At 51.3% G+C, this 18,699-nt stretch overlaps 1 protein-coding gene and 1 non-coding gene across 2 annotated transcripts in view; one reads left to right on the top strand and one right to left on the bottom strand.

The window, feature by feature from the left end:
* The window catches only part of UBASH3A (ubiquitin associated and SH3 domain containing A), a 40,219-nt gene that overhangs the window by 12,693 nt on the left and 8,827 nt on the right, over window positions 1–18,699 (bottom strand). The window contains exons 5-8 of the mRNA XM_067737320.1: window positions 15,544–15,713; window positions 14,404–14,612; window positions 7,836–7,959; window positions 2,296–2,395 (exon numbers count right to left, since the gene is read on the bottom strand). Of these exons, the coding sequence (XP_067593421.1) occupies window positions 2,296–2,395; window positions 7,836–7,959; window positions 14,404–14,612; window positions 15,544–15,713 (603 nt within the window). The remainder of the gene's footprint in view (window positions 1–2,295; window positions 2,396–7,835; window positions 7,960–14,403; window positions 14,613–15,543; window positions 15,714–18,699) is intronic.
* On the top strand, window positions 8,976–9,103 carry LOC137225624 (small nucleolar RNA SNORA61). Its single transcript, XR_010943935.1, has one exon. It is a non-coding gene; the product is annotated as a small nucleolar RNA SNORA61 (small nucleolar RNA).

Raw genomic sequence — 18,699 nt, 5'->3', positions numbered from 1 at the left:
CAGAGGCTCAGAGCACCTTGGTTCACTTTGAGTTTGACCTTGGGCTCGAAGATTGGATGATCTGGTGCAAATCCTGGCACCACCAGTTACTAGCTGTGTGTGTAGAGGCAACTGACTAATCTCCCTTATCAATAAAAATCGGGAAACAACAGAGTTGTCTGAACGAATCAGCAAGATAATGCTTGGAGCCTGGAGCCTGGCTCAGAGGTAGTGGCCAATAGGGTCAGGTCTGATCTCATCCTCAGATTATCCAATTATCCCTGCGGATAAATGGATAATCACGCCACACCACACCAAGCCCTCTCATCCTCCCAAGCGGCCCCCAAACCTCCTGGCTACAACAGATTCTAGCAGCCAACCTGCCTCTCCTGAGACCTGCCATACATCATACGGCTGGCCTGTCACTTGCTCCTGAACACGCCACCCCAGCCTCCCAGCAGTTCACCGAGGGGAGGCAGGTGGAGGCTATCTGCATGCCTTGTGTTTTTAGGTTCCCTGCAAGATTTTTCTGGAAGCTGCCTCCCTGGAATTTCCACTGGCAGAGACTTTGTTTGAACCGTAAGCTTTACAGACCTTTATTAAATGCCAGTGTTAGGTGTGCCTGCAGGGAAAGCTGGTATTTGTTTTTCATTCAAAGCGAAGGTCCGTCACTTCTGTCATATTCTCAAGGGCATCTGTCATCCCCAAATGTGAAACTACTCCATTGAGGTCTTTTGCCCTCACTGATGCTTTATCTGTGATCACTTTGGGAGGCAGAGGGCAGAGCTCAGAAGAAGCCGAGGACCTGGGGGGTGGTTGGGTTCTGACGGGAGTACAGTCTGAGCGAATAGGGGTGTCCTGGGCCAGTGCCGCTGGGAAGTCAGGGGCCATAGAGAGTGTGGGTCCTTCGTCCAGAAGTGAGCAGAAACCAGGAGGGACGCCGGAATGCAAGGGGAGGCCAGCAGTGTCCCCGAATACCCGCCATTGTAATTGATCAAACACTGCAACTTGCAGAATTCAGACCAAGTAGACAGTCACAACGCACTTTACCAGGGCTTCCTTACCTGGTAGAACACCCATCAGCAGCTTCCTCTAAGCTGGGAATTTCCAGTGCCTCTAAAATATTTTCCCTTATAGGTGACTTGATCTTTTGCATAGATGACCAAATCTTTTCCCTCTTTTTATGAAGTCCAGTCACTTTTTTTTTTCAGTCACTCTTTTTTGACGTTGGTTGTTTGGTCTGGTTCTCACACCACCACCACCATCATATACCTACTGACGTGTGTGCCATTTCAGTCTGTAGTTTTAGTAATTGTTTTATTGCAAGAAGTGTCTTATAATTCTTTGTTTGAATGCCAATGCATCTTCAGAGCCACCTGTTTCTTTCTTGAGCCTTTGTGCCTCTACTTGGTCTTGTTTTGTAGAGACAAGCATTGCATTAGTTCTATGGGTTCTTGGCGATAGGTGTAGTCATGACGTCATTTGCTCAGGAATTTTCTTCTGCATTCAGGTCATCTGCCAATGCTTCCCCTAGTCACCTCCCCCTTTCTTGGCCTGTTGGGCTCCTGGAGGGATCCCCAAGGGCTCAGCAAGTCCAGCCACTGTGAATGGATTTTATCACTGGGTTCATTTAATGCTTTCATTTATATAATTATCCATGGCTCAGAAATAGTGGCACTCTGGGCTTTCCATTAGGGGGTGTGTGTGACACAATTGTGGATCAGTACAGAGACTGTGGGTATATTGTGTTTACAAGCCCTGTTCTCCGTTCTTGGCATCCAGAGGGGTGAAGTTGGGGTAAGCACCCAATACATTAAAAAATATGCCCTTCAGTTGAGTATAGCAAGGCCAGACATTGTAGGGAAGCGACCACCGCAGGGAAGAGGACCTCAGAAAGATGCGGCTGTGAGACTGCGAGCTGGGGTATGTGCCAGCAGCTGAGGGTCCGTGACTGCGGTCAGAGTGACTGGCTTTCAAGGCAGTGCCTTACCCACTAACTAAATGCCACGTGTGTGCTGCCAGGACACACAGGGCTGTCCACGTGTCACTCCAGCAGACTTGCTTACTATTGAAAACCATTCCTCCGTCTTCCCCAAGCGTTTGAGGTAAGATACTTACGGATGCATACACGCTCACATGCACACATGTAATGCCTGTGGAGAGAGATGGAGCGTGTGTCTATCCCACATGAACAGTCTATGCACGGTCATTCTGAAGAATGGTGCCCCAGGGGCTCTGGCTAAGAAGTCTGAGACGTGATCTCATCTGTTAGCTCTGTCTAATTCCTGCCTCTGGATTCTCCAGGACTGCACCTACCGTCGGGAGTGGAACACTGCTGCAGCCAGGACTTCCCGAAGATCTGGTCCACTCTCTCCCCATGGCGCACCACCAGGACGCTTTTCCTCAGTATGGTGGCCTGGAATGGTGGAAAGAAAGGCACGTGAGAGTGAACACCCACCTTATGAGACTTGTTCCAGCAGCTTCTCCCCCTCATCCAGTGGTGGCCTGGACACCACGTCTCTTCCTTCCTCGCTCAGTAGCTACAGCCCGTTTTACCAGGATCATTATGATGAGAAGGGACTAGAATTGCAGGTGATCTCTAATTTCTTGCAACTTTTAATTTTCTGGGCACTACAGCACACATAGGAAATGAAAAGAAAGTGGAACAAATGACCCACATCATGACACATCAACTGTCTACTTTCTGTCTCTTCCAAGTTCTTACCCTTTGTCTTGGTCCCTTCAGGCTGCTGTAATAAAATACCTGGGTGGCTTAAAGACAACAGAAATTTGTGTCTCATGGTTCTGGAGGCTGGAAGTCTCAGGCTGCCAGAGATCAGGCACCAGCACAGTTAGGTGAGGGCCCTCTTTTGGGCTAACATCTCACTGTGTCCTCACACGGTGGAGGGTAAGGGAGCTCTCTGGGGTCTTTTCCATAAGGTCACTAACCCCTTTCATGAGAGCTCCACCCGCATGACCTAAGCCCCACCTCCAAACACCATCACATTGATCAACAAGATTTCAACATAGGAATTTGGTGGGGGACACAAATATTCACCCCTCCATAGTGACTTCTTAGGAAATGATCTGAATCTATCTAAATATAATAATATATACATTTATTACTTTATAATATGATATGTAATTGTAATTCAATTATATAATATAATTATAATCTTTATAATATACTATATTATAATATATCTATCATAATGTACTATATTATAATATACTATCTATTATAATATTATAGATTACATAATATCTATTATATATAATAGATATATGTATATACTATTAGATATGTACAAATCTTCCTCAACATAGGATGGGGTTACATCCCAATAAACCCATATAAATTGAAAATATCTTAAGTAAAAAATGCATTTAATATCATTTGATATCTGCCCAACATCAGAGAGAGGATTGGACCACATGTCACTAGTCTGGGAATATTCAAAATTCAAGTATTCAAAATTCTACTGAATGCATATTGTTTTTGCATCATCTTAAAGTCAAACAACGGTAAGTCAAACCATTGTAAGTTGGGGACCATCTGTGTGTGTATATCTATATCTATCTATAAAATCTATCTATTATCTATTTATCAATCATCTATCTATCTATCTACCTATCTATCTACCTATCTATCTCTCTATCTCTCTATCTATCTATCTCTCTATCTAATCTATCTATCATTTAGCCATCCATCCATCCATCCTAGTCTCCTCTGTTGTTGGCACTCGTTTTCTTCCGAGGGGGCCTCTGGGACCACCCCAGTGTTGGTGTGTTAAATGTGGTTCACCCTGTTCTCCAGGGTGCCAGGGCGTGTGTTCAGCTCTGGGCACCCAGGGGAGAAGCCCTGCATCTACCCCTTCCTTCTCCTTTCTTGCCGGTCCTTCTTTCCCATAGCTGGCGTTTTTCTGTTTGGCTGAGGGCTAGGGGAAAACAGCACTTTATTTTACTTCATTTATTTTGGGGAGAGAAAGGCATCGACAGGAGGTTAGCAGGGTCCAGCTGTGGAAACAGCAGAGCTCTCTGGAGCTCTCCCCCTTTGCTTTGGGCAGGGGCTCAGACGGCCTTTGGGCCTCAAAACTGCAGGGCTCACGTCCACCTTTGCTCTTGGGGAGGTCAGTGCTTCGGTGAATTAACCCAAGGGCTGCATTCCAGGCTGTGGCGTGGGGGTCTTTGAGGAGGGGGCCCCTATATGCGGGGTGGCTGGGGGTTTCCTCAGGGGAGCTGGGGCTGAACCTTCTCCTCGCTGTGCTATGTCGGAGGGAGAGGTTGACCTCGAGAGGAAGCCTGAGCACATTTTCTGCAAAAAAGACGGAGAGAATGAGGGAGAGCTGAGATGGCCAGAAAGGTGAGAGTGACCTGCAGAGGCTGAGGGTGGAGCCGACGTGGAGCTGCCAGGACAGCTGTGTGGGGCACAGGCCTCCCCCGGGAGCCCCAGAGGTGACAGAGAACCTCTCGAGGGAGGCGCTGAGGCTGGGCCGGGACCCTGAAGGAGCTCGCCTCCCAGCCTCGGGGGCGGGGGTGATGCTGCCCAGTGCCAGGCCCAGACCATTCAGGGGACTCGACTCTGGAGCAGGATGGGAAATTCCACATCAGCACAGGCCCGCTGCCTCTGGGGACTCGCGCCGTCAGGGTCCGGGGACACGCGTGCCAGATGCTGGGACACAAGTTGTCGTCCACAGGTGCCCCACTTAGGGGGCCTCGGATCTCACTGGGGCCTCTGGACCAACGTGGAAAGATGAGTCACAGATGGCAGAGGACGAGGGGCAGAGCTGACAGTGCCTGCCACAGGAGGTGGGCTGGGGGGACTCCAGGGAAGACATGGGACTTGGTCATGCCTGGAGCCATGGTCACCAGGGATGGTCAGAAGGGGGAGGGCGTCTGGACAGGAGACAGCTCCAGCCAGAGGTCTGCTTTGCCCTGACCACTCCTTTTCGTCAGGTGGACCCTTTCTCTCCCTCCCCATCTTTGGCCTCACATCCCTCTGAAGGTGGGCTTCGGGGTGCAAATGAGACAAGCTGATAGTTTTGTATCTGCTATTTTTTTTTCTTTTGGCTGCTCTGCGCAGCATGTGGGATCTTAGTTCCCCGACCGGGGATCGAACTCTCACCCCCTGCATCGGAAGTGCAGAGTCTTAACCACTGGACCACCGGGGAAGTCCCTCTATCTTTGCTATTGAGTGAGGTGAGGAAGAGGTGACGAGATGTGGCCCTCCTCAGTGTGAACTCCATCACCAGACCCAGAATCACACTCTGGTTTCCCCCAAATACTGGAGAGGAAAATGTAGGTATTTTTAACAGGTAAACACTCTGAGAGACACGGCGTTCATTTGAAACTAGCCAGTGCTACTGACCACGCCCTTGGGATTGATTCTGCCGACAGGGGTGGGGCCTCGAGGGTCTGCACCTCTGGCTGCCCCCCCAGCACGTCTTCAAGTTCATCAAGAAGGACGAAGGGGCCCCAGCAGAGTCCCCGCATGTTGGAAAGTGGTTGGGAATTGCTGAGAAGGGCAGACACCAGAAAGTAGGGTCTCGGGCAAACTGCACCTGCCTCACAAGCGCTCTTGGGTCCGACACCATGGGCAGCCCCAGCCAGACCCTCCCAACCCCTCATGGGGCCCACCCACCCCTGGGGGGGTGCAGAATCCCCAGCTGCTTGACATACAGTGCTCTTCTCAGTGGACCTGACTACGTTCTGACGGGCGCGTGAAATGCGGTGTTTGTGAGCCGATGGGACGGTCAAGGTCTCCATATGTAGTTTCTCGGGGCCTTGGGGCGGAGTCTTCAAAATGGGCACAAGGTCAAGGTGAAGTGAATACTGTGGTGGAGGGCGCCGATGTTTGGTCCAGGATGCAAACACCGACCTCCGGCAGCTGCAAGGGGAAGGTCGTCTTGCCGTCTTACATTTTTTTAAAATTATTTATTTGGTTGCACTGGGTCTTAGTTGCAGTATGTGGGCTTCTTAGTTGCGGCACGTGGGCTCCTTAGTTGTGGCGTGCATGTGGGAACCCGAGCCCCCTGCCTTTGGAGCACGGAGTCCCAGCCACTGTGCCACCAGGGAAGTCCCGTTGCTGTCTTACATTTTGAAGTATGGCTGTGGGACTGCCTGCACGGACACCAGGACCCCCTTTCTATTTCACTCCCCCTGCCGAGGACGGATCTTCCCAGCAGGTCACAGGACACACATGTGCTCCCAACCTGGATCTGCTCCCTGATGGTCTCAAAGCACATCACTGCCTTGGGCTGAGGTTTTGGACTGGGGACATTTTCTTCCCTGGAAGAGCACGGACGAGTTGAACTTTGAAATGCAGAGTTTTGCATCAGGAATATTATGATAAAGTGAAAGGTCTGTGGGGAATGGAATGGAGTAAGCCCTGGGCCCACACAACAGCAGGGCTGCATCAGACCTTTTTTTTTTTTTTTTTTTTTTGCGGTGCGCGGGCCTCTCACTGTTGTGGCCTCTCCCGTTGCGGAGCACAGGCTCCGGATGCGCAGGCTCAGCGGCCATGGCTCACGGGCCCAGACGCTCCGCGGTATGTGGGATCTTCCCGGACCGGGGCACGAACCCGCGTCCCCTGCATCCGCAGACGGACTCTCAACCACTGCACCACCAGGGAAGCCCACATTAGATCTTTTGACAGAAGGCGCCGGATGCCTTTCCTGGGACTGCTGTAACAAAGCACCAACTGCGGGGGCTGAAAACAAAGGAAGCTTATTCTCTTCCAGTTCTGAAGACCGGAAGTCCAAAATCAAGGCGTCGCAGGGCCAGGCCCCCTCAGAGGCTCTAGGGGAGGGTCCCGGTGGCCCCTGCATCCTTGACGTGTGGCCGTGTGGCTGCAGTCTCTGCCCCGAGGTCACGTGGCTTCTCCCTGTGTGCCTGTCTCCTCGTCTATGAGGATCACATCCCCTGTTTCCTGTGATTAGGTTTAGGGCCTGCAAGATAATCTCCCCATCAAGATCCTTATCTCAGTCCCACATGCAAAGACCATTTTCCTCATAATAGGTGGCAGGAATTGGGACCTTACCTCTTTGGAGACGTTCTTCAGCCCACTACTCGACCATAGCAAAACGGTGGCCAGTTTTCCATTCTCACTACCTGGATGGAGTGACCTCAGGCCAGGGGAGGGTTCAGTTATCGGGGACGGTGTCAGGTTCTCGTTCATTTAAAGCACCAGTGTTCAGACAGAGGCCGAGCTCGAGCTCGGGGCTGACCATTGCAAGCCAGCTCCTCCCCTCCTTCAATCTGAAAGGGGGGCTCAGCCTCAGGGAGCCCACGGCCCCAGTCCAGGCCGGCCCCCCTCATTCCCAGAGAGTCTGGGCCGGGGGCCCCATTTTCATCGGTCTGGGGCTGGCAGGCCTCTGGCTCCCAGTCTGCAGCTTCTCCACCCAGGCCGTTCACCCCCTGAAGGCCCAGCTAAAGAGGTCACCCATTGTCCTCCCAGGGTCCCCTGCCCTGCGCTCAGCTCTTGTCTGAACTGGAGGCAAGCTCTGGGGGCCGGTGGGCTCTTGGGGAAGGAGGCAGCTGGCCGATGGCAGAGTTAGGGTGAGAGTGTGGCCCCCCAGGAGGGCTGGGTCTCTGCCCCTTTCCTGCCCCGTGACCTAGTGCCATGATGACAGTGGTCAGGCTCACAGCGTGTGAGTGTGTGCAGGGGTCACCCTCTGCCCGGGGTGGACGGAGCAGGGGGACCTGGTAGCAGAGAGATGGGGCCCTTGCTGGCCCACCTGGGTCTGAGCTCAGGGCAGCAGTGTCTGAGTGAAAGCTGCCCCTGAGAAGCTGAGTCTACCCGGAGTCGACACAGAGTCGGGCTGTGAGCGGCTCATTTGACCTCAGGGCCCCGTCACCTGTAGGGACTGCAGGCTGCTGCTCTGGGACACGGGCAGAGGCTGAGGCTCCCCGTTCCGTCTGCTGCTGGCTTCACCGTCCTTCCCGGAGCTCTGGTCTGGGGCTACACCGAAGGTGTACGTCCTGTGGGAGAGGAAAGAGATCAGTGTCATGACGACCCCGGGAAGCATCCGGTCGTCACGTGATGGAGAGCACGCATGCGACGCGACAGGTGGGTGGGGTCGTCGTGGGGATGAAACGAAACAATGGTTCAAAACGGCTCAGTGCCCAGCACATAGCAGCTCCTGAGCCAGTGGTGGTGGTTCACGTTCTCCGTCACCACCTGTTACAGACTGAACTGTGTGCCCTCAGGTGTATAGTCCTGACCCCCAGGACCTCCGAATGGGACCCTATTTGGAGGTCGGATCTTTAAAGAGCTGATGAAGGTAAAATGAGGTCACTAGGGTGGGTGCTAATTCAATCTGACTGGGTCCTTTTGAGAAGAGGAGATCAGGACACAGGGACGACAATGTGGGGACACTGGGAGGAGACGGCCATCTACACACCCGGGAGAGAGGCCTCGGGAGGGACCAGCTTCAGCTTGGGCTTCCAGCCTCCAGGGCTGCAAGAGAAGGGACACCTGCTGTTTAAGTCACCATGTCTGTGATATCTTGTTATGAGGCCCGAGCAAACCAGTGCATCATCCTCTAAGAATCGCCTTCTAAAATAACCAAAGGTGTGAAGATGCTCGTGGTTGGGAACAGGGATAAGGGAGCAGAACAGACACATTAAACACCATGGCAACACACAGGAAAGGCACAGATGCATTAGCGGGCGGGCGGGTGACCACAGTGCCCGAGCAGTTGCAGGTGGAGAAGAAACTGCTGCTCGTCTAGGGGATCAAGAAAGGTGCCCCGGGTGGGCAGCTGTTTGGGAGCTCTGAGGACCACTGAGGGCAAAGGTCATGGCACACCAGAGCTGTGAGAACTCCGGAAGGCGAGTGGCTGCTGGTGCCGAGGTGAGGAACAGGGGAGGGGCCAGGCGCTGACCGTCATGGATGCAAATCCTCCAAGAGCAAGAAATGGCCAGGTTCCCGGGGAGATTCCCTTTAGAAAGCGAAAGGCCATCTTTGTAACCTCTAGTTAAAAACAATTTACAAGCACCTCTGGTTCCCTTTCCCATGGGATCTGAACACCTGTCCTGGTGGTCGTAAAAGGACGACTAGTTAGACTGAAGCTGTCCTCAGGAGCTGTCTGCTTTAGAGCATGTGGGCCAGTTTCAAACAAGGCTGAGTGAAAAAGATACGTACAATCAGAGGAGAGAAATGGACAGTAGCTAGAGAGGGAAATGGGAAAAAAAGAGCTTGTGCTTGATTTTGTTTTTAAGATGACAGCATGTTTGCTTGCTGGTGGGAGCCATTGGGGAGGGCCTTGGGATGACAGGTGATGCTGGCGTGATGCCATTGGAGGGCAAGGGATGCCCAGGAGGGATGGGATGCAACGCGCCGTGAACAGGTGGCCTTGGCTAGTTTGGGCCCAGCATCACTGTGTGCTATGGGGAGAAGGGCACGTGGGCCCAGAGGCTGCAGGTGACCAGAGCGGGTAGACACCCTTCTGATGTTCACCTGTCCCGGTGGATAGGAATGAGGAATGCAGTAGGTGGCCTCTGGGTTCAATGAAAAAATCGGACACAAATCAACGGGTGGGCAGAGTGTCCAGGGATGCCTGGGCCTCCAGTTTACGGGGGAAGAGAAGGAGGCAGACAGTCCGCTCACGTGAGTGACTGGTAAGGGAACGTCATCTTTATTACTATTCTCTGGAAAGCATGTTCTCATCTTGCTCTTTAAATTGTAGTATTCTTTATGATTTTTAACATACAGAAGGCTTACATTTTAAGCATTTAATAATCAGTATTAAAGACACATCTGTTAAGTCTCACCCTAAGATCCATTCCACTGCTTCTCTGCTTTCAAAGCTCTCCCCAGTCCAGAAATCAGAAATACAGTCGTTTAAACTGCCTTCTATTTTAAAATGAGTTTCTTTTTCTGTTTAATTCTTGACTCAGAATTAAACTGATATCAGTGTGTGCTGTGAGGTCATACAGAACACCTCTTATTTTACACCCATTTATTTTCCTATTTCTGACGTATTTATCAGATAGGAACCTCCTAATATACCAGGTCTCCTGCTCTGTTAGCTAGTCTGTTCCATGGATGTATTTTTTCTCTTTCCCTCAAGTCAGCACCATATTATAGATTTATAACATGCTTTTAATATCTGGTAGGGTAAATATCTCCTCTCACCCCTGTTATTTTTCAAAGTGTTCTCAGCTCTTCTCTCCTAGTTATTCTCCCAGATAAATTTTTCAAGCACTCAGTGAAGTTCCAACAGACGATCCCATTGGGATTTTCCCTGGAATTTCATTAAACCTGGAAACGGCTCTGGGGGGATTCATTTTGCTCCAGCATGAGCGTGGTGTGTTTCTACTTATTCGGCCCATTTGTAAATGTTTGCCTTTCTCTCCCACAGTGGCCCCAAGTCCCCCAGTTCTCGTAAAGCTGATGGCCCCCAGGCCTCCATCCTGAGACCCTAACCGGGTCCTGAGCTGGGAGTGGCATCATTTCTCCTGCATCTCAGGGGCCCACAGGCTCAGGCCACCTGCTTTTCACCATCAAAACCGTACGCCCGGGACCCTCAGTGCCCACGCGGTGTTTCGATGTAGTGAACTCACTTCTGAAACTGTCTGCCAGTCGTACCTTCTCTTCCCATCTTGTTGCCTGTCCTGTCTTGAGTGGTAAATCCTACTGGCGGTGAGACAGGCTGGGACCCGGGGCCCTTTGCTGGGACCTGGGGCCCTTTGCTGGGACCTGGGGCCCTTTGCTGCAGGGCTTGCCCCTGGACACACCTCTCCTCCAGCAACAGATACAAAGAAACTGGACAGGACTAAAAATAACTGCGTGCATACCCAGTTGGGTCAAATTCTGGACCCAAAAGATACAAAGAGACCAAAAAACCCAACTGCCACTTTTGAAGAGCCTGGAGCAGAAACAGGGTGTCGGGAGCAAAAGCAGGGCACTGCGCGCGCCCCCCGCACACACCACCACCTAAGGGGTGGGCAGACCACCTAAGTCGCCCCTCCAGCCTGACCCCTGGACACACCCTACCCTCACCCCATATAAGGAACTAGCTCGCCCCCCCTCGGGGAGCAGGCAAGCAAGGGAACCTGTTGTTGGTTCTCACTCCCCCCTGTGGCAGCAGTGGTCCCAACAAAGCCGTGCCTGAATTTCTTGTCTGGCCTCTGATCAATTTCCATTGATTAAGGAAGCTAAGAACCCTGGTCCGTAACAGCAGGATCCAGGTCAAATAGATTTACAGGCTCATATTCTCACAGGTCAGATGTCAGCACATTCGACATCTTTAACTGGTCGTAAATAGACAAGAAGGTGATCCCCTTATTCAGACCATTGACATTTCCCTCTTCTAGTGAGCACGCTCTCAGTATTTGCAGAGTCTCCTGTTGACACAGGAAATGCTGGTGGGTTTCCCCTTCCTGAGGGCGAGGTGTGGCCCTCCCGCACCCTGCTCCCGGCCCTCGGGGCAGAGAGTGAAGCCTCCTTATCTATAAATAACATCTGTGAAGCTTACAGCTGGAGAGAAAAATTGAATTTTTTTTTTTTGCTACTCTTTCAAATGAAATACAACCTTGATTATGACGGGGATGTTGGTGATGAGAAGAGAAAGGAAAGAACGTAGCATTTTAATACTTCTGTTTTTTTCTGAAACGTCGGAGACCCACTTACTGCTTAACTTACACCATAGAAATAGATGTATTTGAATTCTCCCTGGCTTTTAAAAGGGGCACAGCTGCCGTCTGTGGGGTTGTGTGGACTGTGTCTGCTAGGGATGCCGTAGCGAGGTACCATGGACAGGGCCGCTAAAGTAACAGATACTTATTCTCATACAGTCTGGGGGCTGAGTCCAAGATCGAGGTATGGGCGGGGTTAGTTCCTCCAGAGGCCTCTCTCCTTGGTGTGTACACGGCCGTCTCCTCCCTGTGTCCTCACATGATCATCCTTCTGTGTGTGTCTGCATCCGGATCTCCTCTTCTTATAAGGACACCAGGCAAATTGGATTAGGGCCCTGTGACCTCATCTTACCTTAGTCACCTCTTTAAAGACCCATCTCTAAATACAATCACATTGTGAGGTGCTGGGGCTTCAGACGTCAACGTACGGATTTGGGGGACACAATGCGGATGACAATCTCTATTATGTCTGAGCTACTTACCTGGAGCTTGCACTGTGGCTTTGGAAAGTTGCTGAGCATGTATTGCTCCAGGGTTGGTTCTCTCATCTTGGCTCAAAGAGGACAAAGTGTCCTCTAAGCTCTAACGTTCATGGCTCCTTGTTCGAGATTATGCTATACATACATTCTTGTCCGTGGAGGGTTGAAAACTGCTGTGATGCATGACTATGTTCCATCAATATCACAGTGGTCACCTCTGATCTTTTTCTTCAAAGTAACAGGCAAATCTTATGGGGTCATTTTGTTGCTGAGTAAATCCAGAGACCCTGAACCATTGGCACAAAGGCTGAATTGTCGCACTGGTGGTGGGTCACTGATGTAAGGCCAATAATTTTTCCTGCTTGGGTTGCACGTCCCAGGTGTGAATTCTGTGCTGACACTGTCAGAGATATTTATCCACTGTCTATAAACAACAGTTTGTCTGCCCACAGCTAAAGTAGCCTTGGACAGTATCATCGGACGGCATTTCTGCTCAACCAATTAGTAAGGTGTCCAGACATTCTAGGGCCATTTTCTGAATTTGAAAGTTTGAAGTTTAGTAAAGTACACTTTGGGCCATTTTAAAAGACTTAGCCAGGACAGCTGAGTCCGACAACAGTGCTGGCTCTCTGTCCTTCTGACCCATAATCACATGTCACAGTTTGTCTTACTTCTTCCCCAGCACAGCTGGGGTGCTTCCAAAACACGGCCAATCAGACACCCCACAGCCCAGCCCAGTACTTAGTTTTCTCTTCTTTTGCTATAATTCTTGTTAATACTTATCAATTCCTAGGGGAAACTTGTTTCTAGAAGGAATAGTCCCAGAAATGTTCAGCTTAAAAGCTGGAACCGTTACTTTGGTGACAGGTGACTAATACTAGATTAACTGTGAGGTGAAAGATGCGATAGCCACAAACTCATTTTCTCCAGAATCTTAGCTGCATAGTTCTAGAAACATCCAGTTTGCCGACTGCCTGGCGACAGTGATGCTCTCTCGTCCTGAGCAAGGATTGGAGGACTTGCTAGAGGACAGGGACCAGACGGGAGCCCACACCACCTGGACCTCAGATGCTCAGTTGGGGTGGAACTGGCATCTTCTCCCTTGTTACTCCTTAAATGGTTCATTGGACCGGGTGATGGTCTGAGCTGGTTCTAAAAGGAACCAAGTGCTTCCCTGATTGCGTGATGTCATCTGGCCCCTCCACCTCCCTGGGCCCAAGTGTTCTCAGCTCTCAGGGATGACGATGGACCTGATTATCTCTGCAGTCCCTCGTGACACCAATGTCCTGTGATTTTGTTGTGGCCACTGGACACATGGCCATGTCCACACCTGCAAAACTGTGCTTCTCCGGGACGACTGGTCTACCCACACCCGGGATGGCTGTGATCTTTTCGTGGAAGCCATATCCCTTTCCACGTTGGGTGTGGGAGAGCTCGGAGCCTGGGGCCCACAGCGTGCATGGTGTGCACAGAGCTTGGCCCTGGGTTTGTCTGACTTCTCTCCCTTTATTCTCCCTTTGACCCAGTTTCCTTATATTCTTTTCTTTAAACTTAAAATTGATTAATTTAGATATTGAATAAGTAATGCATTTCTATGGTTCACAAAGTTAAAAATTATGCAGTGGTAGAGGGTGAAACGTCTCCCTCCCATTCCTATTCCATTCTCCCAACTCCCACCCTCAATCCTGCAGGTAGCCACTGTTAGACGTTTATAGACATCTTCCCTTCCAGGGAACTATTACATATGAACGTGCATATAAATACATATTGTGCAGATAGAAGTACAGATGGTAATGTTTTAATGCATCTGTTCGCCACAGTTAGTACTATCCTATACACATTGTTCTGCAACTTCTCTTGGATTTTTTTATATCAGTACATAAAATACTTCCCTGTGATCATTTTTAAAAACCTCCAGTATTCTATTGTATGGATGTATCATAATTTATTTCACTGGCTTACCTTTAATTGAATTATCTCTTCTACGGAGCTTGTATGCTTCTATAATTTGTTATGCTCATAATAAGGAAGTGGTATTTTGTAGTCCTTTTGGGATTATGATCTCAGAAAAGTTTTGTAGAGTAATTGATGTTTTCTGAATGTTTTCAGTGGAAAACCACAAATCAACCAAGATATTTACCGTATACCTTCAGGGATAATGTTGCCAGCACGGAGAAGGCAATTTTTACCAACAATGGAACTGTCTAGAAGCATACAAGCACCGTGGCCACTGTTTCCAAAAAGACGCTCTCAGACACTAAGTCTGAGAGAGGCGTCTGGGCTGCGGGGGCAGAGCGGCGCTCACCTGTGCTTCACCCAGGTGTCACACTCGCTAGCTCGCTCCGTGTAGTTCTCGGGCAGGAAGCCCCGGCAGCCGGTCTGCTGCGAGATCCCAAACACCCAGCCCTCGCTGGCTTCCTCCTGCTGCGTGGGGTCCACGAAGATGTAGTCACCGGGGCTGAGGGTCAGCTCATCCATGTTCTGCGGCTTGTACTGGAACAGGACCCTCAGGGTCTAGAATGGAGGAAAGTGTCTTCACGTCTCAAGCAAGGATGGGTTCTGTGTCTCCAAGACACATCCAAGCCTCTGTCTGATGACAGTAGACTATGACAAAAGGAAGTATACACTTGTTCAGATACATTCAGAAATGCATTTTGGTATCTATCTATCGTCTGTCTCTCTAGTTATTATCTATCTATCATCTATCTATTATCTCTCTATCTATCATCTATCTATACATATCAATCATCTATCTATCATCTATTTACCTATCTGTATCTATCAATCACCTATCTAGCTAATCTATTATCTATCTACCTCTTATCTACCTATCAATTTATCTATCTACCTATCTATCATCTATCTAGCTATCTCTATCATCTATCTACCTATTTTATCAGTCTACTATCTACCTACCTATTTATCTCTGTTTACTTATTTCTTATATGAAAATCTCAAAGCATAACCAGATGTTCACATCTGGCCCCCTTGGAATGAGGTTATTTACAGCTTCTCCCACACCACAGAACACGGTGGATTCATTCATACTTGTTCCATGGGTCTGAAAGGAGCGTAACAAGCTTTCTATCTAAAGCAACCAATCCCGTGGGGAGGGAGTCTTGAACCGAGGCTTCACTCAAATCATTATCTAAACAAATTAGCAAGCAGCACAATGTATTCATAAATCTTTGCAACCGTCCATTTTTAATACCAGAAATGTTTCCACTTTTTCCCCAAATTTCTGTGTCTGCGACTCATATATACAAAAGAATGTTAATTCCCAAACGCAGGCCACAGAATGATTTTAGACAAGGGATAGAAGTTCGTCCTTCTGCTGAAATACCTCCATCCGAGGGCTCCTGCGGGTCAGGGCTCCGTCAGGAGGGCAGCGTTCACCTATTCCCATGGCGGGGTCCAGTCCAGCCGTCCGCCTGCATTCACTCACCTGGTAGTGTACAAAGCGCATGTCCCGGGAGTAGAGTGCGGCCGTCCACTGGCAGCCGTGGCCGGGGTGGACGGCTCTGGCCAGCTGCTCCAGCGTCCTCTGGTGGTGGGGATAGAACTTGTGGGCCAGGGTGAGATGCAGCTGCTTGGTGCAGGGCTTCACGGTGCAGTCTGTGAAATCACGCAAACGAGGCACCTTGACCCGGACGTCCGCAATGCACGCCCGGGGTCTCCGCATCCGGGGCGGCCACGAGCCTGGGCTGGAGGTGCAAACGCCTTTACACACGCACCTCCTGCCTCTGCCCACTCCCCTCCCCACACCAGCGCTCCCCAGCCAGGGCAAGGAGTTGGCCCAGACGGGCCACCACACAGAGGTCACCTCGTTAAGGAGGTGGCCGGGTACTAGCAGATTCTACGAAGAAGCAGGAAAGCAGAGGGTATAGAGACACAGGTTTTGGGGGCGGCTGTTTGTGGCCCATCAATTTGCAAGCTAATTGCCCCGACAACTGATTCAAATCTCCTTCATCCCCCGGGGTGTGCATGTGACACAGTGGCCTGAACGGGTGGGCTCACGCTCCAGTCAACTGCGGAGTCTCTGGAAGAAAATGCCCTAAGCAATGCGATTCCATCAGGCATCGCAGTGCCTTTAATATTCTGCTGACTTTGGTGAAGCAGGAAGCCCTTGGAGCGGCCAAGGCCCTGGTCTTTTTTTTTTTTTTTTTTTTACGCGGGCCTCTCACTGTTGTGGCCTCTCCCGTTGCAGAGCACAGGCTCCAGACGCGCAGGCTCAGCGGCCATGGCTCACGGGCCCAGCCGCTCCGCGGCATGTGGGATCTTCCCGGACCGGGGCACGAACCCGCATCCCCTGCATCGGCAGGCGGACTCTCAACCCCTGCGCCACCAGGCCCTGGTCTTTTGGAGTGACCTCTGCCCTCATGGCCCCAGTCCTCCTGGCCCCCATCCCAGGGCCCTCAGGTTAGTGGGCAGCAGCGTCCCCGAAGCAGCCAGGATCCGGTTTCAGCCAGGTCACAAAGCAGCTTTGTTCCGGGGAGGTGGTGACTAGTGGAACTGCACAGACTCTGGAATCGGATAGACCTGACTTTAGACCCAGCTTCCCCGTTTGGCAACTGACTTTGGGGACCATCCTGGTCTGACTCAGCTTCAGTTTCGACAGCAACAACTTGAGGATTGGACGGGCTGTCCTGGGAAACCGACCTCTTAACCGTAAGGTCCCCGGGAAACTTTCAGTAAATCTTAGTTACCTGCTACCTTTCTCACAGGCAACACTTAGCAACACACAGGATCCGTCTTCCCCCTGAAAAACGTCAAGGGTGATGCACCCACTTCCTGGAGTCCAGACTTGGCAAAACCCCATTGATGTCTCTCGTCCTCTATCTGAGCCTTTGGTAGCAAAAGAGATACCGGCGAGGTCTCCAGGCCCTGAGCTGCGGGGGAGAGGAGCTCGAAGCAAGAGAGCATGTGGGTGGCGGGGAAATTCCTTTTCTCGGGTGTTCCAGACGAGGTGGGGGGGACGGCCCTGCCGTGGATGAGTCAGCGTGGCCTGGGAAAGGCCCGCTGAGGTCATGGTCAGAGAGATCACTGAGTCACCTGATCTGAATGGGCGCTTGTCTATTTCTCTGTGTGGCCCATGCCCCTGGGGACCGTGAGCTGGCCAGGATCACGCTCGCTGGCTGAGCTGTGCCTGGTGCCTCCCGATCCAACAGGGTCAGGCCCAGGGTGCCGGCCGTGGAGGGCAGGGCGGAGCCTGCTAAGGGGTGGGCGATGGACGTGAGGTCAAAGCCCGTTTCCCGGGGTGCGGAGCGGGTCAGCACGAAGCCCAGGAGGCGTGAAGCAGGACGTGGCCGGGCTCTAATGCCAGGTCCACCACCCACTGGCTTGGGGACTCTGTTGTCACAGATGGCCACACCCTGGGTGGCCTAGAACAACAGAAATTTGTTCTCATGCGTCTGGAGGCTGCAAGTCCAAAACCAAGGTGTTGCAGGGCAGTGCCCCCCGCTGAAGGCTGCCGGGGAGGGTCCCTCCCGGCCTCCTCCAGCTCCTGTGGCCCCAGCATTCCTTTGCTTGTGGCCACATCCCTTCAATGCCTGCCTCCGTGGTCACATGGCCTCTCCTCTGTGTCTCTGTGTCTTCTCGTCATACAAGGACACCGGACTTAGGGCCTGTCCTACTCCAGTGTGACCTCAACTAATTACATCTAATAGAGACCCTATTTCCAAATAAGGTCCTTTTCTGAGGTTTTGGTGGACTTGAATTTTAGGGGACACTTTTCAACCCATGACAGTGACCTTGGGCAGGCACTTTACCCTGCACAGCCCTCGGTCACTCTATTTTTAAATGAGTGGTCATTAAGAGCTACTTTTGGGGGGCATGGGAGTAAGTGAGGTACTAGGCCTGCTCGGAGGCAAGCGGCTGATACACTGCATCAGGACAGGAGCCATGTCCGTCGTCCTTCTAGAGACAAGGAGATTCAAGAACCATCCCCTGAACTCACGTTTACATAAGGGAGGCAGTCCGCAAGGACATGGGGTGAGGTTATCATTAGCTGCAAATATGACCCCAGACTCGACAAGCGAGCCTCCAAATGGAGATCTGGGTCTAAGGAAATTATTCATGTGACCGGCACCTGCGTTCATACATGTCTGCAGGGGGCAGGGAGGGGTCCTGCTACCAGGGTGCCGCGGCCTCTTCGAGTTTCAGACTCAGCAAAGCACAGCTGTGTGGAGCACCTCTGAGTACCAGGACCACGGGGAAGTTCCCCAAACATACCGCACTGTTTAAAGGACGAGAGCCCCAGTCATTTGCAGAGAAAGCAAACGACTCAGGGGTCAGAGGACATGATTCAGGTCACATCACCAACCAGAGACGAGGGAAAATTCACACCTGAGGTCAAGTCTGGAATTCTTCCCAGTAAACCCCAGCCGGAACCTCAGTCTCCAGACCGGGGCTGGTGTCTGAGGAAAGTGAATTTGGTTGATTTGCAAAGTGAGTCTAGATAATTTTCCCCCCAAGAGGCCAAGGAGACAAGACTACGCTCATACCTAGAACGTTAAAATGAATCAGCTAGGACTTGTGTTCTACATACAGCGCTGGCCTGGTGAGGAGGCCTGCCTCTGGTGGGCGTGGGGCTGGGGGAGGT

This window comes from Pseudorca crassidens, chromosome 5 (genome assembly GCF_039906515.1).
Source record: "Pseudorca crassidens isolate mPseCra1 chromosome 5, mPseCra1.hap1, whole genome shotgun sequence".
NCBI lineage: Eukaryota > Metazoa > Chordata > Mammalia > Artiodactyla > Delphinidae > Pseudorca > Pseudorca crassidens.
This window is presented reverse-complemented; position numbering and strand designations above follow the sequence as displayed.